Source organism: Myotis myotis, unplaced genomic scaffold (assembly GCF_014108235.1).
Source record: "Myotis myotis isolate mMyoMyo1 unplaced genomic scaffold, mMyoMyo1.p scaffold_m19_p_7, whole genome shotgun sequence".
NCBI classification, from domain to species: domain Eukaryota; kingdom Metazoa; phylum Chordata; class Mammalia; order Chiroptera; family Vespertilionidae; genus Myotis; species Myotis myotis.
The window spans coordinates 44,320,350-44,346,434 of NW_023416379.1; the positions used below are offsets into that span (position 1 = coordinate 44,320,350).

The 26,085-nt window shown below is 37.9% G+C and overlaps 1 protein-coding gene across 3 annotated transcripts in view; it reads left to right on the top strand.

Moving 5' to 3' along the window:
• SIM1 (SIM bHLH transcription factor 1) overlaps nucleotides 1-26,085 on the top strand; it is a 73,589-nt gene that overhangs the window by 36,798 nt on the left and 10,706 nt on the right. For all 3 annotated transcript variants that reach the window (XM_036317918.1, XM_036317919.1, XM_036317920.1), the window contains exon 10: nucleotides 4,364-4,532. In XM_036317918.1, the coding sequence (XP_036173811.1) occupies nucleotides 4,364-4,532 (169 nt within the window). The remainder of the gene's footprint in view (nucleotides 1-4,363; nucleotides 4,533-26,085) is intronic.

The window sequence follows — 26,085 nt, forward strand, 5'->3', positions numbered from 1 at the left end:
CTGATAGTACCTTTTAGTGGTGAAGATGCTTCCTATTTGCTTTGCAAGGGAGTCACACTGAACTTCCCATATAGCAAGGTGGCATTTACCTTGTGGGAGGGTACAGCATATTGCTTAAGGGAATGCTAGAAGGCCCACGATGTGAAAATGGCTCCTTTTATTTCATTGGAATTTGAGAAATTCCAAATGTGTACATGACTATTACAAAGTTTAGAGTAGACTCAGATGGTTAATTCTGAAAATTGAATGATTTCGGACTGTCCATAATGGAATAAGAGGATTGCTTTGGTCTGTGCAAATATGGGTGAAATTGACAAGCTGTGTGTCCTATTGCAAATTACCCATTTTACACTGCTTCCAGAGCTGAGATACCTAGGATGTCTGCAGCTGTGGTAGAAGTCTTTCAAGGGAGAAAAAGAAAACGAATGTAAATTGGTATCACAGGTATTTTGAAAAATATGCCAAAACGTGTCTGCTTACAGTTCCTCTTTTGATATGCCAGTCATGTTTGGGAGAACTGCAGGAGCTGCCCTTAAGACAGTCACCCATGCAGTCCCACACAGGGTCAGTGTGGCACTTTTAAGAAAGCTGCAGAAGTGAAGCAGGCTGTGTCCTTCCTTTATGAAAGTCAGCTGAGTCAAGTTCTCCCTCTACTCATTTTAGAATCTAAGTTCTGTGTGCCCAATAATTTTATTTTGTCCCACTCCAAAGGAAAGCAGTGTTTATGCATACATCTAACTCTGAGAGTGTGTGTGATACCAGCACATGCTTTACTGTATGGAAGGGAGAGAGGTAAGGCCAGACTCTTCTTTGTGTCTGAGTCTGGAGGGGGGAAATGGAACTCGTAATGTGATTCCCATCAGCAGCTAGCCCTTTAATCTATACAAATGAAATACTCAATTTAATAGAATTCTAAAAATAAAACAAATGCTTTGTTCTTAGTGAATCTGCCATTCAGACTCCTCTTGGCAGCACATCAACCGTACTTGAAATGTCTTTAAGTGGGCTTTTTTTTATTGTGCTTTTCATCCGAACACATTTTTTGAGCTGTTAGAGTTTTGTACAGGCTGAGCTTTTCTCAGAGTATTGGGCCTGTGTTGCTCTAAGATTCCCATTTGCTGACTTAGCAATAAAGAACTTTCCTTAATAAGTATTTCGACCATAGCGTTTAGAGGCTAAAAATTAATAGAGAAGATTAAAATGAGTTTGAGGTGGAAAGAAATATAGCATAGGGAGGTGTTTGTAATGAAATGGATTACAAAATTGCTACCAAAGTGAAACTATTGTTCTGGGGAATTTGGTAGTGAGTAACTGCTATGGAATGTGGGAGTTAAGAAATAATACTATTTATTGAGCATTTACTGTGTTCTAGGTACTGTGTTATGAGTTCTTCATATAATATTTCATCTACCCCCCCCTCCCACATCCCTATGAGGTATAACTAGGAAATTGAGGTCTAGATGTGTTGTTACATAAGAAGTGGCTCAAGCCCTGATCCAGGGGATTCATTTTTGTATTTTTTGAGATGCATCAAAACATAAAGCATTGTTATTAATTTATCAAGAGCATTTGTATAAATCTTACATTTACTAGAGTTTTCATGTGAGTATTTAGAATTTCAAGTCATTAATTGGTTTTAAAATGTTATTTAAGCCTATTTAATTTGGAATATTTCTGTCATTGGAAGCTATGCAAAAATTTTGGAAAAACTTTTTCAATTAGTTGAGATGCATACTTGTGGAATCTGAGATTGTGCAAGAGAAAAACAGTCTTGTTTACTCTCTGACCGTAGCCATGAAGTCCCTGTGCTAATGTTGTATTAAGAACAAGTGTACAGAATCATTTAGCCATATTTTCAGGGGTGCATGATTTTTGCTGTTAGCCTAGAGCTTGTCAGGCAAGGACTGGGTGATGAATACTCTGCTGCCCAGTAGACAAGATAACATTTGACACAGAAGATGCCCACATGTTGATGAGACCTTCTCTCAGAGCCCATCTTGCTTGGCTCATTGTCACACATGTGCTCTCAGGGCAAGTGGGTGAGGGGACCTACAGCCATGAGGGTCTCTTTCCACAGAGAAAGGCTGTTGGGTTGCAAGTTATTCGCAGTCATTGGGGGAAACAATTCTTTCTTAGTTGCAACTGTGAAATATTGTGCAAATGGCATTGGAGCACAACAGAATATCTCTTGATTCTTGGCCTCTAAGAACGTAGAATTCACTGGGAAAGATAACACATAATCACTTGAAAAGTAAGGTTAGAGGAGGAAAAAGATAATTCCTGGTCCCCTTCCTATTTCTCCCTAGTGCCTTTTTCATGAGGGTAGCAACTTAGTCCTTCTGCTCATTGATGTCTCCGCAGCCTCTGGAACAGAGCCCACACAGAGACACTCAGTACACATGTACTAGTATGGAAGGAATTGAGGAAGGCCTTCATAGAGGCAAATGGCATTTAAGGTAGTTCTTTGTAAAAGGAGTTTTATAGGTATGTATTGGGGGGTGGGGAGTCAGGAAAGTATAAGGTCTGTTTGGGGAGAACTATTTTGGATGAAGTGAGGGGCTGATGAAGGAACAATTTGGGATATTGTAAAAAAAATAGGTGGGGGTCACAGTTCCACATTTTGGAGCACATTGGATTTCTGGCCAAGGAGTGCTCAGTTTGTGTTGTGTGTTGTCCTTAAAGGAGTTGGTTAGAGCAGTAAAACAGACCAGGGATGTGATCTGACTTCCCCAGCCCAGAAGACAAATTGCATGCTCACCTTCTAAATTATTGTTGCTCATATAGGAGAATTTGGTTTTTACTTGCACTGAATAGATGGATTATTTGAAATGAAGCCATTGTAATTTGCTGACATAATCACTAGGCTGTAGTTTGTGGCAGAGATATCATTGAAACTGTTTTAGCTGGTTTCTATTCCTAGTCACTTGAGGGATTCCTGGCTTGGATTATACTTTTACTTTTGCCTGATCTCTCTATAGAAGAATAAACAGGGGGAAAAGAATAAAAGGTAAATGAATATTTTCTGATCCATGGAAGTGTGCTAGTCACTTTTACATATATAATGTTATTAACTTATTATATTTCATAAACCCATCCTAATCTAAAGAGTATAAAAATGCATATTAAAATGTTAAAAGGTGAACCCATTTGATAAAAGGAAAAAAAGATAAGAAAACTAATGGAAGCCAGTGGAGTTTGTTGCACAAATACCTGCAATGACACTTGTACTCTTGCTAGAGGTGGTTACAGATTGGACTTGGGGCTTTTTGAATTCTAGTTCAGAGAGCAAAACATGGTGAGTTATATGGTTCACAGTATTCATGAAATAAAAAGATATCGAATATTCTGGAGCAGCCCAGCTAGTTCTGGAACCTAAAAGAGAATTTTCTCGTGAGTCCTTATGAAGAAGACTCTGAAACATTTTATTTTGGCTGCCAGTGGAAAGGGTTGATATCCTCTATGAAAACCGAGGAGTCAGAGGAGATGCCCTGCTGCCTAGAATGGACTGAGGTGGGAGCTGTGGGCGGGGCCACGACTGTCATCTTCAGCCCCTAAGTACCTCATGGAGTAGCTTTGCAATGAACTCCCTGAGATACACTTTGTATCCTCTTCATATCAGTCTGCAGTTATGCTTGTTTATTTGTTCAATGTCTCTTCTCTCAAATAGACTGTAATCTGCACAAGGGGAGGGCTTTACATATCTTACTATCCTCTCGTCACTACAGAGCACAAAATCCATATACATTAGGAGCTTAATACAAATTTATTGAAGGAAGGAAGGACTGCAAAGAACTGGTGATAAGATGTATCCTAAGGTAACTGAATTAATTAGGGATTTTTCACTTATTTATAAATCCGGTTACATTAGTTTGCTAGCTGTAAGAATATTTGCAATGTTTATCAGGATTATTGATCTTGGAACAGCTGATAGAAGACATTCTTCTGGTCAATAATCAGATAGCATCAGATGGCCAGTTGTCTGTTGAGGTCACCCCATACAGGAAATCTTTAGAGTAGGTTTTATAATCCATATCTCACCAATTAGGAGACAGACTCACAGAGATGTTGAATTAGGTTTTTTCCCCCCTACTTATAAAAATAATGAAAAAACATTTTAATCAAGACATTTTCATGAGCATGTAATATAATTTGACTGTAGTATATAGGTGGCAGCTACATTCACAAACATTAGTTAAATGTTAGGCATTTCTAAAACAATTGAGGGGTTTGTGGATACCAGTTGTATGGCCAACTACTGCTTGCTTCCTTTTTGAATACGGATTACTGTCATTCCTGGTGAGAGAATGTATGAATTCCATTGCCTGTGGTGGTTGATTAAGGGCTATGTCCTCCCACCCTGCAGGGACACAGAGTACAAAGGGCTGCAACTCTCCCTGGATCAGATCTCAGCCTCCAAACCGACCTTCTCCTACGCCAGCAGCTCCACTCCTACCATGCCTGACAACAGGAAGGGGGCCAAGTCCAGACTCTCCAGTTCAAAGTCAAAGTCCAGGACTTCCCCATACCCTCAGGTATGTGAGTTGCCGTTTTGCAAATTCCTTTTTTTGTGTGACTTGGTTTGGTCTCGTCGTGGAAGAAGTATAAAAACTGTTTGGAATGAATTACCTGGTTTTAATAAATTTAAAACCTTTATAAATCTGGAAAGCTTTCTAAAACTATTTTCTTTCTCTTTTTTTTTCTCTTTAAAAAACCAACTAGTAAAAATTTAAAAAGATCTTGTGGTTTACTGCTTTTTTATAAAGGTTGTGAGCGTCTCAGTTTGCAGTCAGAGCTATAACTTTGTTATTTCAAGGACATTAATCCAACACCCTCCCTCTACCCCCACAACGATTAAGCAGAAAGGTGTAGCCAGCATAGCAAAATATGGAAAACAAGAACTTGGTGTAGAAGAATTGACAGGAACGGAAGTCAAAGGAAATTAAGAAGTGGAGGCAAAGGATCAAGGATGCATTTCATCAGATTTGAGCACAGATGGACTATTTATGGAGAGGAATGAAACAGGGAGGGTCTTCCAGATGGCAGGAGTGGTAGGAAAAGCAACTCTTCTCATCTCTGCAAGGTGGTGAGCTGATGAGACCCAGAGGAGGCATTCAGGAACACTTTAAGGTACAAAGAGGAGTCCTGATTCTTGGAAGGAAAACCTTTTTCTGATCAGTCACTGAGATATAGAAACTAGACTGTGTCAAGGTGTGTATACTCTCGCCTGGCCTGACGAGAGTAGGACAGAACTGGGGCTTCTTCACTCCCAATATACTATGACCACCTCACTTCTATCCTGTCTTTAAGGGTGTCATATTGAACTTCCTGCAATGTACTAGAATGACTTAGGAGGTGATCCCTCGGCAAATATAAAACCAAACTGGATTTGAAGTTATTTCATCAAAGAGGCCTTAATCATTTATGTTTTTAATATATTTTTAATGTAAAAAATGGCAATCTATTATGTACAGAAGTGAATATTTCCTTACTTATCAGAGCATATTATTCTGTGGATTTTTACAAGTAAATAGTGTTGGAGGAAATGTCATTGACTGACCTAATGGTCCCTAAGAAGCTACTATTTGATAGATTATTGTAGTGGTTTAGTATATGAAGATGAGAAGATCATGGCTTCAGGAGACTTATATCACATGGTTTAAAATCTCCCACAAAAGACCAGATGTCTTTGCTCTGATGAAAGGGAGGAAAGTAGATGTGTGATGCCTAGACATTTTTCAGCAGACACCTTCTGTTACGAGGACTGAGCACTGTACTTATATAGTGCATTTGATTTAAAGTCACCATGGAAGAGGAATTTTATCAAATATCTGAGAAGCTTTTCTTATTAGTATCTTGTACCTTGGGAAAAGTTTACTTTCTCTTTTACTATTGGAAAGGGTGGGTTATATCTTTTGGTAATTCTATCCTTAAATACATAGGAGTGTTGGCACATAGATGAAATAATTTAAATTAGGAAGTGCTAAGTTAAGAAGGAGTTTGTCTATTATACAGAACAAAATATCCCCATTGAACTTCCAAAACCTCACTGTCTAAGTTATGTTTTCTTTCATGCTCAGCTCTTAATGTCTAAAATTTTTATTTGTTTACTTTAAAAGTAACTGCTAATTAAAAAAAGGTTTTAACTGCCATTAGGCTGCTTCTTATGTGTGGGGGTATGAGTTAATTTGAAAATTATACATATTCCGTGGTTTTAAAAAAAAGTAATACAGAGTAGTGGAAAGTAAAATATCCCCTTTTATTCCCTCATTTTCCCTCTCTGAATTTGTGCTTTATTCTAGAAATGTTCTATGAGGTATAAATCATGCACATGCACACACATATGTCCACCTAGGATGTCTCTTGATGTTTGTGTGTTCATTTTTGTGGTTAATACATATATAAATGCAGTCCTTAGAATTTTAGCAGTATGTCTAACTTGAAATTGTGCAGTCATGAATTAAGTTTATTTAACATTTATGCATCTGGTAAAGGTTATTCTTTAATTGTGTTTACTTTAGATAATCATGGGTGGCTGATAGACAAGATGACGTGCATTTGTAGTGAATTGACATGGGTAAGCAGAGGATTCTCTGGGGACACATTGGAAAAGCATGGCATCTCGGGCAAACTTACTACTATACCATCATCTTGAATTCCAAATCCTCAAGAGTTTTACAGAAAAAGATATCCAGCTTCTCAAAAGTCTTATTTGGTTCATATTTATCCTTCTTAGTTTTTAATTTTCATGTAATACATATTTGAGTCAGTAGATGCTAGCTGAGCACCTGCATCAGAAAGATGCTATGCTGGCCATTGTGGTTAAGGAGGGCAGAGGTTGGGTAAAAGGTACTATAATATAAAGAAGTGGTATATGAGGTGTTCTTAAATGTTGTGGTACAGTTGGAATAAGTTATATATTTGAATACACAGCATATAGGAGATGGCATATCCAAAGGGCTTTACAAGTGTTGTCAGCTACAGGCACTCTAGCCTGGATGGTTGGGGAAGTTGCTTCAGGTGATCTGGTTTTGAGGGTAGAATTCAGGGATGTGGGCATAAGGGAAAGGAGAGGATACTTCAGGAGGACCAAAATCACGAAGAAATTCAGGAATGCATTGTTCATGTGACTGGGCTTGGAGGTGAAGTGTGGGAGGGTAGGCTCCTGTGAATATGGACTAGGGGTGATATGTTTGGAAACATTAAATGGTACTAACTGTCTCCTTGGTCAAGGAGTTTAGAGTTTGCTTTGTGGAGAACCCGCAGAGGTTTTGAATAGAAAATGAGAGCATTCATGTGGCTGAAGCAAAACAAACGACTTAGGAGACTCCTATTGACAGTCCTGGTGTGAGTGCATGAAGGTCTGAACTCAAGTTCTTTACTGAAGTGAAAGGTGTTGCATAGGAAGAATGGGCACGTTTCGGTCTTTGGCTGCTTGTGCCTCTTCTTGTTATAGATATATTTTGATCATTATAGATTTATTTTGAAATTACATTTTAAAGCTTAATTTTTCTTCAGATAAATATCCATCCAGAAGTGGAATTTCTGGGTTGCATGGTAGTTCTATTTAAAAATATATTTAGGAACCTTCATACTATTTTCCATAGTGGCTGCACCAATATATAATCTCACCAACAGTGCAAGATGGTTACCTTTTCTCCACATCCCTACTAACACTTGTTATTTGTTGTCTTTTTGATAACAGCCATTCTAGCAGGTGTGGAGTGATATCTCATTGTAGTTTTTATTTGCATTTCCCAGATGATTAGTGATGTTGAATATTTTTTTTAATATGTCTGTTGGCCATCTGTATGCCTTTTTTGAAGAAAATGTCTGTTCAGGTCCTCTGCCCAATTGGATTGTTTTTTTTATTTTGATGTTGAGTTATATAAATTCTTTATGTATATTTGGATATTAACTCCTTATCAGATGTATCATTTGCAAATATCTCCTCCCATTCAGTAGGTTGCCTTTTTGAAAGATACATGCACCCACTATGTTCATTGCAGCATTATTCACAATAGCAAGATATGAAAGTAACCTAGGTGTCCATTGATAAATGAATGGATAAAGATGTGATATCTAGCCGAAACCGGTTTGGCTCAGTGGATAGAGCGTCGGCCTGCGGACTGAAAGGTCCCAGGTTCGATTCTGGTCAAGGGCATGTACCTGGGTTGCGGGCACATCCCCAGTAGGAGATGTGCTGGAGGCAGCTGATCGATGTTTCTCTCTCATCGATGTTTCTGACTCTCTATCTCTCTCCCTTCCTCTCTGTCAAAAATCAATAAAATATATTTAAAAAAAAAAAAGATGTGATATCTATATGCAGTGAAACATTACTCAGCCATAAAAAGAAGAAAATCTTGTCATTTGCAACAAAACGGATGAACTTAGAGGGTACTAAGTCAGAAGTAAGTCAGATAGAGAAAGACAAGTACTGTATGAATTCACATACTTGTGGAGTCTAAAAAACAAAATAAAAACAGAAACAGATGCATATATGCAGAGAACAAACTGATAGTGCTACAGAGGAAGATAGTGGGAGAATTGGGGGAAAGGTGAAGGGGAATAAGAGGTACAAACTTCCAGTTATATAAAAAAAGTCATGGGGATATAATATACAGCATAGGAAAAATAGTCAATATTATTACAATAACTTTGTATGGTGACATATGTTTATTAGACCAACATTGTCATGATCATATCATAAGGAATAGAAATGTTGAATCATTCTGGCATGTACCTAAAACTAATATAATACGGTATATCAACTAGACTTAGTAAAAGATAAAGTTTACTTTCTGTAGCTTATGATACACTTGTACTGAATTTCCACTTAGATATTATTGATAGACACATAATAAATGCATTTTTAGTTACTGAATAATTAAGCTTTTACTTGTGTTTAATTTTAAATACTTCCTCTTTTCTCAAAAAAAGAGAAAAATCTTTTTGTTGTTGTTGTTTTCATGTTTACATATTTGTGGCATGCAATTTTCATCAGCATTTTAAAGAGGCAGTTTCCAGAGCAAAACTGACCTCATAGGGTAACAGGCTTTGCCTTTTATTAGTTATAAAAATGGTGTTTCAATAATTCTGTCTATATTATTTATTAGGTTCTTTGTTCTATTATGTTCATTAAAAACATATCTAGACATTTCTCACAAAGATTTGAAGAGTGGTAAACAGCAACATTGCTTTTTGGAATTATTTAAGCACACTTATTGGAACATGCAAGACATGCACAAATTGTAATTCACTGCCACCACCAGTCTGCAGCAGTGATGAACTTTCAGGTCCCCTTCTGGTATGCAATGCCCTTGGGAATGATTTTAGACTTGATTATATTAGAGTCACTTAATGAATGACTCAATCACCGTTACCCTCTATGTATTACTTGGGACAAGATAGGTCAAAATAGAATTGTTTTGAATGGTTTCAAGAAAATTGTTGTAAGAAATATTATAGTTAATTTCTAAATACTCTGAAGATAGCTACTATGCTGCTATATAGCAGCCATCTTATCTTTATGACAGTTGTATTTCATTGTTATTGGGTTTATATTCATGAAAATAATTACGGCCAGTATGTACCCTTCTGCGTTACTGAATCATCCTGCCCTCCTTTAGGTTTTTCCCTGGTCCCTAATAACCAATCCACTATATGATTCCATAACAACAGGGCATGCATGCGGCAGGTTATGCTTCTGAAATCTGAAAGTATTTAATCACTTCCTAGAGGTACACTGTAACACTTGCAAGTTTTACTCCACATCTGTTGCTTTCAATAATCCCACAGAATCCTTTCAGTTTTCGTTGCTAGCAACCTGGCTTCCTTTTGGTAAAGGTAAAAACTCTTTCTGCAAAGGTTCATCTGGCCTCAAAAATACACCAGGGACTGCAATGCTGCCTTTTTAAATTACAGAGAAAAGAAGGACCAAGATTTCTCCAGTGTAGTTTTTCCTTATACATACTACTTTTACCACTACCAGGATAGACATCCCTTCATTTCATGTTTTGTATGCAACATGAGAATATGAAATCCTTAACAAAAAGATTTTAATACATACTGCAAAAAATGAGGTTATCTTTTCAGAAATTTTTTACACTGTATAGTATAATTTTTAAACTATACAGAATATACACTATTCTCAAAAATATAGACTTGTTTATATTTTCTGACCATGTATGAATTTGAGATCAGTCTCCTTTTTTTCTAGAAATATCAGATTATTAGAGTGAACCTTTATAGTCTTTCTAGATCATCTACATAAATTAAAACATTTTGACCTCTGTGTTACAGATTTGTGCTTTGGTTTTTATTAACACTTGCATTTAGTTGAATATTATGTGGATGGGCAGACAGGCATCCAAGGCTGTTGGCTGGTGCCCATCCTTCCCTGATTACTAACAGGTTTTCTCCATGATCACTTTATGGGGTCATTCCCTAATGACACAGTTCCCCATTTATTAGCTTTCTTTGACTCCCAAATGTACCCGTCACAAACCCTGCTTCTCTATCCTCACTGAGCACACGGGTTTCAGGAGGAACTCAGGTGCCTTATTTGAAATAGGCTAGTGAAGTCTGCTACAAAGGACACATGTACTTGCTGAGGGGATGTGCAGGATAAAGGAGCAATCTTATTAAGGGTGCCTGCAGAGAAACGTGACATTGTAGGAAGTATGATGGATAGAATGGGTGATGAGATGGAAGGGAACAACAGTGGGGAGAGGCGAAGTGGTGGGTTCTGGTACAGTCTCCCTAAGCCACTATCAGAAATTTCTTTGTCTCTGACCTTGCTTTGGGGCATGATAGTATAAGATATCGATTAAAGAAAGGTCCATATTTATAGATAAACTAGGTAGATAAACTAGGTATGTGGATTAGAAATAGGACCATATGCTTTTTTGTTGGTTTACTCAAGTGGGCAGATATCTTAACTCGTTCATTGATTTTTATGACAGTATCACAACATATATATATGTCACATACAATGCATTCCCAAGAGTGAGAATGCAATGACAACAAATCTCACAAAAATTTAAATAGATGGCTATATTTAGTTACATTGGATTTATAAGCAAGGAAGCAAGACATTATTGACTAGGAAAAGATCAATGAGAAGAAAAAATGGAAACAGCAGCTTCAATGAGGGAGGTGGAATGAAATTTAGCCAAAGTGAGAAGAAGAAAATTTTGGAGGAAGTTAATGGAGACTCTTAAGGTTCATTAGGACAGGAGATGTTGTTCTTGATAACCAGGCACCTGATTGCCTTGGGCACCTGAAAGTCCTTAGTAGTTACTGAATGAGTGTATGAATGAATCAATGGATGAGTCCACAAAGGTGATAGGATAGGTGCAGAAAGAAACAGGGGAGTGATGAGATATTCTGGGGATATAGTCCTTGCCTCTGGGGATACAGTCCTTGCCCCTGAGGGCTTACAGATTCAGTAAAATGTAAACGGAGAATATAAACAGGGTGGGATGTATGTAATAGAGTCATGTGGTGGAGGCAGTGGTGGTAGTTGAGGTGGTGTGTGTTATGGGTAGGCCTGTTCTTTCAGCAGTGGTCTGAAGGTGGGAGTTGGGGGCTGACAGTGAATGACATCTAGGTCTAGAGACCAGCATACCATGGGGGGTTATCAGTGGGTCAAATTTATTCTTGTTTGCAGTGGGGTTATGGGATGACAGCTACTAAATCCCTGTACCCCTTGGATGCCCCACTCAAGGACCAGACTCATATTCTATCTCCCAGGTGTGGTTTTCTCTCTCTTCACTCATTTACTTTTCTTTCTTTCTTTTTTTTTTTTTTGTTCATCAGATTATTTATTCACTTGATTCTTAGATTCACTTGTTTTTGTTTTGTTTTGTTTTTTTACAATCCCCTGGCCTTCCCTACCCCCCAGTGTCTTATGTCCATTGGTTATGCTTATATGCATGCATACAAGTCCTTCGGTTGATCTCTTACCCCCCTCCCTCCGGCCCCCCAACCCTCCCCTGCCTTCCCACTGCAGTTTGACAATCTGTTTGAGGCAACTCTGCCTCTGTATCTATTATTGTTCAAAAGTTTATAATGGTCTCTATTATCCATGAATGAGTGAGATTGTGTGGTATTTTTCCTTCATTGACTGGTCATTTACTTTTCATTTCCCATCACTGGTGTCCTAAGAACTCCCTCAATGGAGTATTGTAATACATCTTAATTTTTTCCCCAGTTTGGGAAATTTTCCTCTCTACTCTGCCCTGCCTCCCAGATTGACCTTAAAAGACCACTGATCATGTCAGTGCTTACAGACCATCCACCACCCTAGCTGTCACTTAAGGTCACTTATAATTGAATCCTAAATTACCTGAACCCTGTGATCCAGACAGACCCCTCTGCACATTATTTGCTGAATGCATTGTCCTTACCTACCTCCATGCTTGAGCTCATGCATTTTTCAAAATTCTGCCTATTTTTTTAAGGCCCAGATTGAGTGCAATTTCTTTCATGATATATAATAGTTACATCTCTACTTTTGACCTCTATTTAGAATAGTGTATGTTCTACCACCTTTTGGATATGCCATATGTCCTCTGTTGGCCCATAATTTCTTTGAAAGTAGTAACCATGTCTATTTGATTTCCACCCCTCACCTGTCCCAGCACCTAGTATACTGTCTTCCACATATTTACTTACTAAATGTTAATGGAATGATTTAATAAAAAATATATTTAAAAGAATGGGAATACTTTGTTAATTGTTTGTAGAGGTATAAAAACAATAGGAGGGAAAATACTCTGCTACTAAGGAATTTATAACCTAGAAGATATGCTTGCAAACAACTTAGAGATGATTTTACAAATGCCAAATCCTTCAGTGCAAATCAAACACCTAGGTGCTTAGGAGGAATTAGATGTGGTGGAAGCTACAGACTCTCTCAAGAGTGAAACTATGAACATGCAGAGGCAAAGGACCATCCATATCCATCCTGAAGTGGGTTTTCTGATCATGTTCCTTTTGTCATCTCCAGTGAAACAATGGAAAGATATGACAGTTGATATTTGCTTTCTCTGTTTGTGTTTTAAATACAAAATAATGCGAGTGTCTGTGCAGGAAATGCTGTTTGGCTCTGTCTTCCATCTCAGGAACAAGTCCTTGTTTATGGGCACATCCCTGGCTCCTGGGCTCAGTTCCCATGATTAGTAGATGCTTTCTACATCAGTGTCTCATTCTTCTTCCAATAGCTCCACACATCTTGGTCCTACACCATTAGTCTTAGTATGCTGTGTAAGGGATAGATTTGATTGTTTTATGGTTTGGTTTTTGATCTTCTGGACATAACGATTATGAGGCCATGCCCCTTCATGTTTCTTGGCCCTTGGCTCCTCTTCTGCCCCATCCCCACGGTCTCTATCTGGTTCCAGATTCTCCAGAACACTCCATCACATTTAGACTGCTTTATCATTCTCCTTGTTGTTCTTTCTGTCTCTGATCCTTCCTGCCAGGGTAATCTTTTCGAAATATCAGTTTTGCCATGTACCCAACTCATCCATCCTTATTTAAAAAGCTACAGAAGCTCCTTATTGATTACACAATGAGGTCCAGTCTCTACAATCTGACCCAGGTTGTACTGCCTACTCCTTCAGCTACCCCTACATCAGCTCTGCTCTCTAATTGGAGTCTGCTGTGTCCTCTCCATGAAGACACTTTTCCTTTTGATCTTAAATCCTATGCACCCCTACACCACTGCTGCAGCATCACCTCTTGTCCCCACAGATCCCTGGCTGTGAGGCATAATTCATGTTAAACACGTCTCTGTTTTATAACCTAGGATGATTTGGATCTGTGGGAGATATAATGTCAAAAAAGAAATTGGGCAGCGGGTAAAACAGCTGGGCTGAATCAAACGGAAAGCCTCTGCTTCTGGCTTAATGGAAGTGATAGCTGGAATGTGTGATTCTGCTGAGCCCACCATTTCCAAGATGTATCCAGAAAAATTTATTATAGAAAAATCTATAAAATCAAATTTAGTTAAAAATAAACAGTGAAATTAAAGAGAGTGGTGCCTTATTTGAAAGTTCTCGGTGGGTTTTGAGACTCTAATAATGAGAACCTTCTAAAGTTAAGAACATTGGATTTGGATATCTTTAGGAAAGCTAGATTTCTTTAACTTTCCTGTCTTTCACAGATTTTAAGGAAACCCCCTTAGCATATTATAGTGCATTGAATTGCTGTGTGTGAAGGTCAGAGTTCTGATGTATATTGTTTAATAGGTAGTTATAACAGTTTTAATAGTTTTCCTCATTATTTTACTGAGCTTGGCTTAGAAGAATATAGTAGGTCCATACTTCTGTTTACACACAACAGTTTGAAATTGATTAACTCAGTAGAGGGCCTTTGAGCTTCAATTTATTTTCACAAAATTACAAATCTGATAGATCTCTTTCAGTGTGCAGAAGGCCAGCAGTACGCCTGCCAAGCTGTTGGCTGCATTCTAGGACACTGCCAAGAGCAGCTTGGGCAGCTCATCCTTTGTCCAGACCCAGAATAAAACAGTGGATGACCAAACAATGCTGCAGTAAGGTGTGAGCAGGTGGCACCACCTGTATCCATCTAATTCAAGCTCATCTAATCTGCCACTTATATGTGAAAAACCAGAGAGAGAGAGTATTGGTGAAAGGATGGAAACAGATCTGGCTTATGCTGAAAGCCCCTAATAGAAGATTATCATAAAAACTAGCTACACGTCCTGGAAACCCAGGATTTACCCAGTGGGCTAGAGCTATTTCTGTATTACCTTTGCAAGTGGGGATATTCTTGATCATTTATAGCTGTGTACGCCAGGACATTAAAAAGCTTATTTAAATATTTATTCTATGTTTACTACCTGTGTAAAATCTTCAGTGCAACGAAAATTCCAGCAAGCCTTTAGTACTGTACCTTTGAATTTACAAAAGGATGTGGATTGTGGATTTCATGGTTTGGGAACAGCTCTCTCCATATGGACCTCTATAGGAGACTCCTTATAGAATTACAATGAAGGAAACCCTGCCTCTGGTCCGGAGTGCTGGTTCCCTTCCAGCTGTACATCACCCTGACAGCTAATGAGATGTCGACTATGGTTACTTTTCTGTGAGAAAAATGAGTGAACCAAATCCCAGGAACATTTTTGTAACTGTGGGGGGTGGATTAAGAGAAGGCTTATGACATTTCAAACCACATTTAAAGCATGTTAAAAAACTTCCCATGTTTCTACTTCATAAAATATGTCAGAGATTTTACAGGTATAAAAGATTTCTCACCAGAATATTCTTTGAGCTAAAAATAACTAAACTGTGGATTAAAGTTAAAAACAATGTCGCAATAAATAATAGGTTGAACTGTAAGTGGAGCACATGAAAAATGAGTGAAAAGTCTTGTGAACACGTTCCTAACAATTGATTTTGAGGAGCTGACAATTGACACGATTTCCTAAAATGAAGAAAGACATGACCAACATAATTAAAGTTTCTAATAATGGAATTTGAGTATTTGCTCAAATTAAAGTTTCTAATAATGGAATTTGAGTATAAATGGAAATATTTATTGCTCAATTCCTCTAGTGAAACCATCCTCAATTCTGGAATGTTACTCAAGATTGCTGTTTTTTTTTCCTTTCAAATGCATTCTCTAATTTTTCTTGAGGAAGTCTTTTTTAAAGATTACCTCTTTTGGAGTTCTATACCATTAAACTGAATTTCATTAAAATTTCATGAGTTTTTCCCCCTCAAAGATACATATTTGTGAGACTTGTGTAGAAATCATGTTATACGTAGCCATTCTTAATGTATATTCTGCATAGAATTATTCTTGCTGTTGATTACTAAGACAACGAATTAGACATGAAATGGCAGCAAAAACTTTCTACCTACCACTTTTAGGAGAGCAGGAATGTAGAAAATAATGTCTATTTGATATCCTCTTTGCAGTTTCACTTAGCTCTGATTTCTAGATGTTACAGTTTACTCCGGTTAGAGATGGACTCCATTATTTCACTGCTGTTCAGTTACATTATCACAGGCACATGTTTTCAGTCAGCCTCTCAGATTAGCAAAATATCTTGCATAATTGTCATTTTAAAATGCATTTGATTGTGACATTAGTTTCTCTCTTACCCTGATGTTTACCCTTGAGAAAGCCCCCAGTAATTTCCAGTGTGTGGAAGCCAAAGCCATTCTTTATAGTAAACACAACTCCTGTTTGAGGGAGCAGCCCAGCAGTGGGGGTTATTTTAATGGACATGCTGTATTACTTTAATCTAACCCTTCTACCATCTGTTCTTCCCATAACAGTGAATGAAAAAAAAAAAAAGAAAAGAACATATTTTATGTTTCAGGGTTACATTAGTAAAAAGTAAGATAAAAGTGATTTAAAAGCATGCATATGTTCTTAGTACAATGCAGTCTGCATCTGTGATGTTTTTTCTCATGGTTCAGACACAAATCAAGAGGAAAGCTGCTCATGCTTGAGAGGGAAAGTTTTTCATGGAAAACAGGACTTTACCATAAGAGGGTCTCTCTCTTTATTTTACAGCTAAAAATGATAAAAACCTCAATGAGCTGCCAGAATAAAAATAGATAACTGTAACATCTATTGTTGGAACATCTGGCATTTTTCCTGAGTTGGGTGGTTGCTGCCACATCCAGATGAATGCCGAGCACCTGTCCGGAACATGCTGGTGAGGCAGGAATGAATCTCACAACTCTTATCAAAAGAGCAATATCTTTGGGCGTAATTGTGGTGAATGTCTGTGGATGTAACTGTGGTAAATAGTGCTTCCGTGGTGAGAGGACATCACCCAAGGATGTGAGCAGATGGTTTCCTGGGTGTAGAGGTTGGAGACAGCCCCCTTTCTGAAAACATACTTGGGTTCCTTTACTGCTTAGAGGGTAGGACACTGCCATCATGGTTATCTAAGTACCTAAGCCTACATGAGCTGGAGGTACTGGAAAGAGTAAGGACTCCTCCTAAACTTCATAATTGTAGGATCTTGGGCAATGTTTTTGAGCTTCATTTGTTTCATCTGTAAAGAGATTAGTAATACCTTTAAGGTGTTGTTAGCATTTAATAAGGTAATGTCTATGGGATCTCAGCGTAGTGACTAACACATAGCAAGTAGTTATTATTGTTGTTGTTATGGGTATTAGTTAGCATATGCAAATCAGATAGTAAATTGCCTTTTAATCAGTCAGTTCATTTTCTCTTCCTAAGCAATCACAGTGTTAAAAGAGAGAGTAATGGCTCCCTTTTGTGAACTCCTAAACTATATTTTTTTCTCTCTATTTGGGTCCTTGTCATATTCTAACTTCTATTAAAGCTATGTTTTGTGAACATAACTTTATTTATAAAGTTATTTATACTCTTCCTAATGTGAACACCTGGAAGGTGGAGCTTTATTTTTCATATCATCTGGCACTTTGCCTTGCAAAAAGTAGAGACTCAAATATTATAATGAATTGCAGAAGTAATGATTGTAAATAGTTCCCATTGGATGCTTACAAAGCCCCAAATGATGGCTCAGACCTTTTACTGGATGAGATACTAGTTTCTAGAAGGAATGATTCAGCTGGGGGAGATGGATGTCAGCTGACATCCATTTCTAGCAGTCATCCAAGCTCTTGCCTGTCAGCTTTGGAGGGTGGTATTTGGTTTCATGTTATGAGAACCAGGGCATCCTTAACTGACTCATTTTTTTTTTTTAAATTTGCCAAAATGAATGTCTGCTTTGAAAAGTAAATTTTAAATAAGAAATATGGGTAAATTAAAGTGCATAATACTCTGAATGACAACAAATTTTCTAAGAAAGAAAAAACAGAGGTTTTAGCAAAATCAATCAAAAACTAATTTTTAGTAAACTTTCTTTACTTGATTGATGTACCTAATTAAAATAGGAAATTAAATTATTCCATTTTATAGTCTTAAATATAGGAGAAAGTGTTGTTACATTTCAAAGGAAGAAGAACATATATTCTACAGCTTGTAAAACATGATTTTGTTTACTTGAAGATAGTATAAATACTGCCAAGCACTAGGAGGACCATCTGCTGGTCTTGCATATATTCTAATTAATCATGATTCTCATCATTTCTCTACCCTTTAAAACAGATCTTTGGGCTTTCAATCAAAGTTTAGCTGGTAACAATTGTTGGTACCAAGGTGCATTTCAGCTTTGAAAACCAGAGTATTTGGAAGAAAGACCTAGTGTTTAGGTAATTGTCTAGTGGATTGATTTCTTTTTGCAGTTGGGATATTGATATCTTATCTTTTAATATATATGTTTTATCTTTTACATGCCTGTAAGATGGGTCTGAAAACACAGACTCTGGAAAATACAGTCTAGGGAAAATACCATTTTTACAGGATCGTGATTTGATAATCATGCCTGTTTACACATGTAAAAGTCATTAATCAAGGACCTGTACATGCAACATACATATCTGTGACATGTTTGCATTTTTGAGAATACTTTGGTGCATATTATTTAATTGATCTTCACAGCAATTCTATAATGTAGTCAGTTTCTATTCTGCAGGTGAGAAAAATCAAGGCCCAAGGACAGTGATCTTTTGTATAAGTCATATTGGATGACAGTAGATCAGGTCTAATAAGGTTTTTATTAGAATCCCTAGTCAGTAACTTTAAATTGCATTTTATGCACAAAATATTAACAATCAGTAATAAAAACAAAGATATTTACATAATTTAGTTATAGATAAACTTTCCATTTCTTCAGAAAAATTGTTTTTAATTAATGGCTTTGTCTCTAATCATTCTATAAAAATAAGACATCACTTTATAGGATTTTTAAATTTTAAAACACTTATTTTGAAGTGATTTCATACATAAAGAAAAGTTGCAAGAAGAGTAAAGTATTCCTGTATACTAAACCTAGGTTCACCCATGCTTAACATTTTGCCATATTTGATTTGTCATTTTCTCTCTCTCTCTTCTCCTCCACCTTCCCTCATTATTTATTTTTTTCTGAACCATTTTAGAGTGGATTCTATATACGATGCCTCTTTACCTACAACAATATTTCAGTGTGTGTTGCTTGTTCTAATTTGTAATTCCTTAGAATTAGAAGTAGGACGCTGTAGTTTGTGTGAGGTGTTGCCAAATTCCACTCTACAGAGGATGTAATAGTTTGTTTCCACCAGCGACATGTGGAGGACAGTTCCCCACAAGCAAGGTGTTGTCAAGCTTTTGAATTTTTTCTAATCTGACCATTGAGAAGTGGTTCTTAGTGTTGTTTTAATTTGCATTTATCTTATTGAAAAGTTAAACATCTTTTCATTTGTTTAAGGGCTATTTCAATGTTTTTTTGTGAATAGTCAGTTTGTCTATTGACCATTTTTTTTTTATTGTGCTTTCTTTTGGCTTCTTTTGTTATTTTTCTAGCTTTTGAATTGAGAACTGAATTTATTTTTACTCTTTCATTTATATTGATTTAGGTGTCTAAGCTGTGTATCCCATAAACCCGGATATGTAGTAGTTTTATTAGCTCTTCCTCAGAAATTCTTTATGTTTGTGTTTGCCTATCTCTCCCAAAGTGATTTAACAGCTTATTTTTCCCAGGTAGAAGGGTTTTTAAAATTTAAAAAAATTTTAAAAATCATTGTGATCAGAAAGTGGTGTTTATAATTTTTTTATTTAATGAAATTTACTGAGGTTTTCTTGTGGCCTAATACATTTTAATCAATTTGATGATTAGTTATGTATACTAAGAGAGATTAATTCTTGCCCTGACTGGTTTGGCTCAGTGAATAGAGCGTCGGTCTGCGGACTGAAGGGTCCCAGGTTCGATTCCAATCAAGGGCATGTACCTTGGTTGCGGGCACATCCCCAGTGTGGGGTGTGCAGGAGGCAGCTGATCGATGTTTCTCTCTCATTGATGTTTCTAACTCTCTATCCCTCTCCCTTCCTCTCTGTAAAACATCAATAAAATATATTTTTTAAAAAAAGAGAGAATAATTCTTTACTATCAGTGTGTAAAGTTTGATATATAGTCATAACATTTAATGGATTGGTTTTGTCTTTTAAGTCTGTAGTTTTTCTTTTTATTATTATTTTTGTCTTACATGTCCTATACTGAGATTGGTGTCTTAGCCTCCTATTATTTGGGTGTTTGTCTGTTTTGCCTTGTATCTCCCATAGTTTCTTCTTTATATAGGTGGTATTACTGTTTATCTGATGAGTAGACAGAAAGGCAAAATTTTTTTTTAAGGAACAGGGAGCAACATGGTTAGATAAGAGTTTCAGAAAGATCTCTGAGATGGCCATGTTCTGGGAACCCTCAATTTCTAGGCCATTTTGGGGGTTTGTGGGGTTCATAGTTTTTCCTCTGTCAGAAAGACAGAAAGAATGGTGATTTTCAGGGTTTGGAGAGTTATGGGAATTATTATTGAACTAGAAACCCAGTGCATGAAATTCATGCATGGGTAGGGTCCCTAGGCCTGGTCAGAGATCAGGGCTGATCAGGGCTGATCAGGGCCTTCCTTCGTTCCGCACCACCCCAAGGTGGTCAGTGCACATCACAGCGAGCAATTGAATTCCCAGTCTCCCGGTTGAACTCCTGAGTGGACACTTTGCATATTAGCCATATATATATATATATATATTAGAGAGGCCCGGTGCATGAAATTCGTGCATGGGAGGGGGGGGGCGGTCCCCTCAGCCCAGCCTACACCCTCTCCAATCCGGGACCCTTGGGGGATGTCTGACTGCCAGTTTAGGGCTGATCCCGGGGATTGGTCCTAAACTGGCAGTCGGACAGCTCTCTCACAATCTGGGATCACTGGCTCCTAACTGCCCCCCTGCCATCCTGGTCGCCCCCAACTGCCTCCCCCTGTCAGCCTAGTTTCCCCCAACTGCTCCCCCCCTCCCCCCCGCCGCCTGGTTACCCTGAACTGCACCCCTGCCAGCCTTGTTGCCCACACAGCCTGCTGTTCAGTCGTTACTGTTGCTGTGATGGCGTCCCAGACAATTTGCATATTCCTCTATTATTAGTATAGATAGATGGGTATAGAGTTTCCATTTTGCAAGATAAAGAGTTCTGGAGATGGATGTTGGTAGTGGTTGCACAGAAATGTCACTGTACTCACTGCCACTGAATTGTACATTTAAAATGGGTAAGTTTGAAAGTTTATATTATGTATAATATTACCAAAATTAAAAATAAATTTTTAGAAAGGAAGGGAACAATTAAAGAGAACCAGGAGATGGGAAACAATGCTGCTATAGACACTCACATATAGGTTTTTGTATAAATATAATTTTCCCTGATTTTGAAAAAAATGTTCAGGATTGCATATGGTAGTAGCACATTTAGTTTTTGTAAAATCTGCCAAACTGGTTTCTAGAGAGGCTGTACCTTTTTACATTCCCACCAGCAATGTATGAGTGATCCAGTTTTCCTGCATCTTGATCAGCATTTGGTGTCACCATTTTTTATTTTAGCCAGTCTACTAGGTATGTAGTAATATTTTATTGCGATTTTAATTTGCATCTCCCTAATTGATAATGATGCTGACCATCTTTTCATGTGATTATTTGTTATTTATATATATTCAGTGAAATGTCTCTTCATGTCTTTTGCCCATTTTTAAAATTATTATTATTGGGGTTTGGGAGTTTTTTTTATAGATTCTAGAAACTGGTCCTTTGTTTTGTATGTGGTTTGCAAATATTTTCTCCCTGTCTGTATCTTATCTTTTTATCTCCTTAATAGGGTCATTGGCAGAGCAAAAGTTTTTAATTTTTATCAAGTCTAATTGATCAGTTTTCTTTGACGATTGTACTTTAGGTATTGAGTTGAAGAACTCTTTATCTAGCCCCAGATCTTGACGCTTTTCTTTCCTGTTATTTTCTAAAAGCGTTACAATCTTACTTTTTACATTTAATTTGTATGTAAGGTATGAGACTTAATTTGAGGTTCATTCTATTTTTGCCTATAGATGTCCAGTTACTCCAGCATCATTTGTTAAGTCTACTTTTCCTTTATTGAATTGCTTTTGCACTGTGTCAAAAATCAGTTGGGCATATTTGTGTGGGTCTATTTCTGGGTTCTCTGTTTTGTTCTATTGATCTGTGCATCCGTTTCTCTACCAATAATACCACACAGTTATGCTTGCTGTAGTCATATGGTAAGTTTTGAAGTTAGGTGGACATATTCTCTTACTTTATTATTCTTTTAAAAGTTGTTTTAACAATTCCAGTTCCTTTGCCTTCTATATAAATGTTATTCATATATTGAAAACTTTCTATCTTCTTTTAACTACTTTTTCGGATCCTTTTATTTTCTCTATCAAATGTTTCCTTACATGCTTTCCAGACTTTCTTCAATTCTCTTTTAAAATTTTTATTTAAATCTATTCTCTTTTTTACAATTTGTAATTTATAGTTTCACAATTTGTAATTTAAATGAAGATTTATTCAATGTCTTTGACTTACTGAATTTCCCCCCTGTCTTGTGGTTGTTGTTAGTTGTTTTTTTTCTTTGTAAATTTCTTAGTTTTAAATTTCTGATTCCAGCTGCTGTGCGCCCACCTGTGTATATATATTGTGTGTGTGTATGTGTGTGTGTGTGTGGGGGGGGGGGTGCATCTCCAAATGCTTGTTGAGGCTTATCACAGTTTGGAATGTCTGTTGTCTTATACTTTTCCTTTGTTTTGTGGTTGGTTACTTGATGAGAATTTTTATGCAGCTGGGATGTTTATGTTTCCGTTTTCATGTTTGTTTGTTTTTTTCCTACAGGAGTTTTATAGGGAGTTTAATTTTTCCCCTGTTCCTTGGCATTTCATGAGCTGCATTACTATTTCAAGAGCACTCTTTCCTGTCAGTTTTGTGAAATACAGTTTGTAAATGGATGATGATGGTGGTAGAGAGGGGAAGGAGGAAAGAGGATTTGCCTGTCTTCTTTTTCTTTCCTGTTTGCTGGATCTTTAAATCCCCCTCTTCCTTCTTTCCTTTCACTGCCGTCTGTGAGGGACATGATCCACTCTCAATTTACTTTCTTCTCTTACGGAAACGACACTTGTCTGAAGTTGCCACTTTCGATGTTGCTTGATTTTGGACCCTTTCACTGTGGCCAGTGCTGTGGGTCACGGCGTGCTCATATTTTGGCACTTACTTATGATAATTTTGTCCATTTTGCCAATGTCCTTTACTTTCCACCCCCCCTTTCTTTCATGGACTCTCTTAAATCTCCCCTTATCTTTCTCTCTGAACCCATAGGCTCATAGCAGCTGCTGTTGGATTTAAAATATATATATATATATATTTATTGATTTCAGAGAGGAAGGGAGAGGGAGAGAGAGATAGAAACATCAATGATGAGAGAGAATCATTGATCAGCTGCCTCCTGCACACCCCACACTGGGGGTCAAGCCCACATCCTGGGCATATGCCCTTGGCTGGAATCAAATCTGGGACCCCTCAGTCTGCAGGCCGACGCTTTATTCACTGAGCCAAACCAGCTAGGGCTGCTGTGGGATTTAAAAAAAATTATAAATAACTTGAAGTTTGAAGTTTGGCATATTTTCTGCCTCCTAGTAATGCCGATAGACTGGGTCACGTGTGATTTAATTTGTGCTTTCGATGATTGTATAGGTTCTGGGGGAAGAATGTATAGAGAGAAACAGATTTAAATGGCTGATATTATTCTTCATACTCAGAAGCCTCTAGATAGAATGTAGTAATTTATTGACTAAAAGGCATCATGTAATCCCTCTAAAACATGTGCTATAATGGGATACTTGTGTGTGTGTGTGGGGAAATCAACATTATAGTAAAATTATAGCATATAACTTTCTTCTCATAACCATGACAATAAGAATTATTGACATGGATTGCAGTTCTAAATAATGTATCTTCTTTAAATTAGTGAAATATAGGGACAGGCATAGGAATCATGTCTTAACACTAGAAAGGATACCAAAATACTGATGGTATCATAGAGGGTTTTAGAGCTGAAAGAAAAATTAGGGAGAGTCTAATCTAACCAATATGCCATCCTATAGATGAGGCTAAGAAAGAAAGTAATTGTCCAAGGTTGCCCTGAGAGTTACAAGCAAGGATTGACCTGGAACGAAGCTCTCTTGACTTCCTGTTCCTACTGCCTCTTTCATTAAATGGCCCCTTTTCTGGATCAGCCTTTAGTAGGTTAAGTATCATCATGACCCTTTTCTTGTTGGGACAAAATAAATCACTTGCCCCAAATGACACAGGTAGTAAGCAGCAAAAGCGGGTGTGGGGGAGAGCAGGAGCCTTGGTAAGCAGCGTCCATTCACTGTGCCGCACATGCGTGTATTGGCTGGCTGCCACCTTCCCTCTCTGCTTTCTCTTTTTCCTCTGATACTTAACGGACACCTGAAATAGTTCAGATCAAATTATGGGGTTGTACTGTTCTCAACAGAGTTCACTTCTAGTGCAGCTCCTTTTAAAGGGATGGATGTGGCTGAGTCTTGAAGGTGCACACAGGTGCACGTTTGCTGGACTTGAAAAACAAAGGTTTACGGCCAGGCTTTTCCTCTGTGCCTCTAAAGCAGTGTGAGGTCTCGGTCCAACGCAGTCACCCAATTTCTGCCTGTGTGAAGGGCAGTGTACTTGCTGTTGTAGTTTCCTGACTATTGATGGGAGGCTTCACCCTCAAATTCTTCTTTGGGTGCTCTTGAAATGTGTACCTCATGGATGCCACGGTTACCTTGTGTTGAATTTTCTTTGTGAGCAAAGGACAGAATGTTCTCTGCTGCGCCAACAACACTTTCCCATATACACTCAGGGGAAGCGTTTGCCCCTCTCAACAGGGCTCAACAGTCTTGACTGGAGTGCTTCAGAAATAGGCCTGGTTTGTACTTTTATCCAAACAAGCAGAGTCTGGGAATTTCTCGCTTGGGATGGCACGGTGATCTGAATTCTTCCTAGGCAAGCACGCGGATGGTGTTACCAAAGGGCAAATGCGCGGTGCTCCAATCCTCACTCAGTAAGGAGATGGGGTGCCAACACTTGCTTGGTGAAAGTGAAGGTGGCATCTTGTGAAAAGAGGCTGGTGCTCTTGGGGAGAAAAGGCCGATGCCATGTGGAGGTGTGATTAGGGAAATGGAGTGCAGGATGCCCTGAGTGCCCAACTTGCAGTCCTGCAGGGAAAGAAGCTGGATTTACTATTATTTTTTTTCTTGATGGACTATGGTGATAGTCCATATGTACATTTGGAAAAATCATTTATAATAATAAAAGCATAATATGCTAATTAGACTGGACATCCTTCCAGATGTCCTTCCTTCCGGACAAAGCCACAGCGGGTGGGGGGCTGAGGCAGAGGCAACAGAAGTCCCCGGCCACGGCCAAGGCCCTTGCACGAATTTTGTGCATCGGTCCTCTAGTTGAAATAATAATTAGAAATGGTAACGGAAAAATTTTGAATCTGGAACTTTCGCAGAACTCTGTCCTAAGCATGCTGTATTTATTAGCATACTTGGGGCTTTCCCAGAGGAGCTTCTGTACCTCATTGCTCTGATTCTGAGAGCGCCTAGGTGAGCTGCCTGTTTGCACTGAGTTGGGAAGTCAGGATTCTTCCTTCTGCTCAGGGTGGGCCAGTGTGAATGAGAGTTTACCTTGTCCTGTGACGATCGCATCATGGGTAAAATTTGCTCAACTAGCACATGACAAGTAAAGAACAGTGGAGCCAAGGAATTTATCCGCCCTCCCAACACCCCCCCCCCCCCCCATCACAGACACCCACTCCTCTTTTTTTCTGGGCTAAGAATTAAAGTGCAAAATGGATTTATATTTTGGTTCTAGAGAGTATAAAACAGTTGCTGCCACTTTTCTAGAAATCTCTCTAACATTTGATCCTGTTTTTCTCCCCAGTGTTTTCTCTCAAGTGTAAAATCATGGTTTGAAGTGCAGGCTTTGAGACCAGATAGGCTGCAGGGTGATTGTACTATCTTATTAAAACTCTCAGTGATGCAGTTCCTCATTTGTAAAATGGAGACGTATTACTGTATAGGTGTGATAAGGATTTAATGACTATATATATATATATATATATATATATATATATATATATAC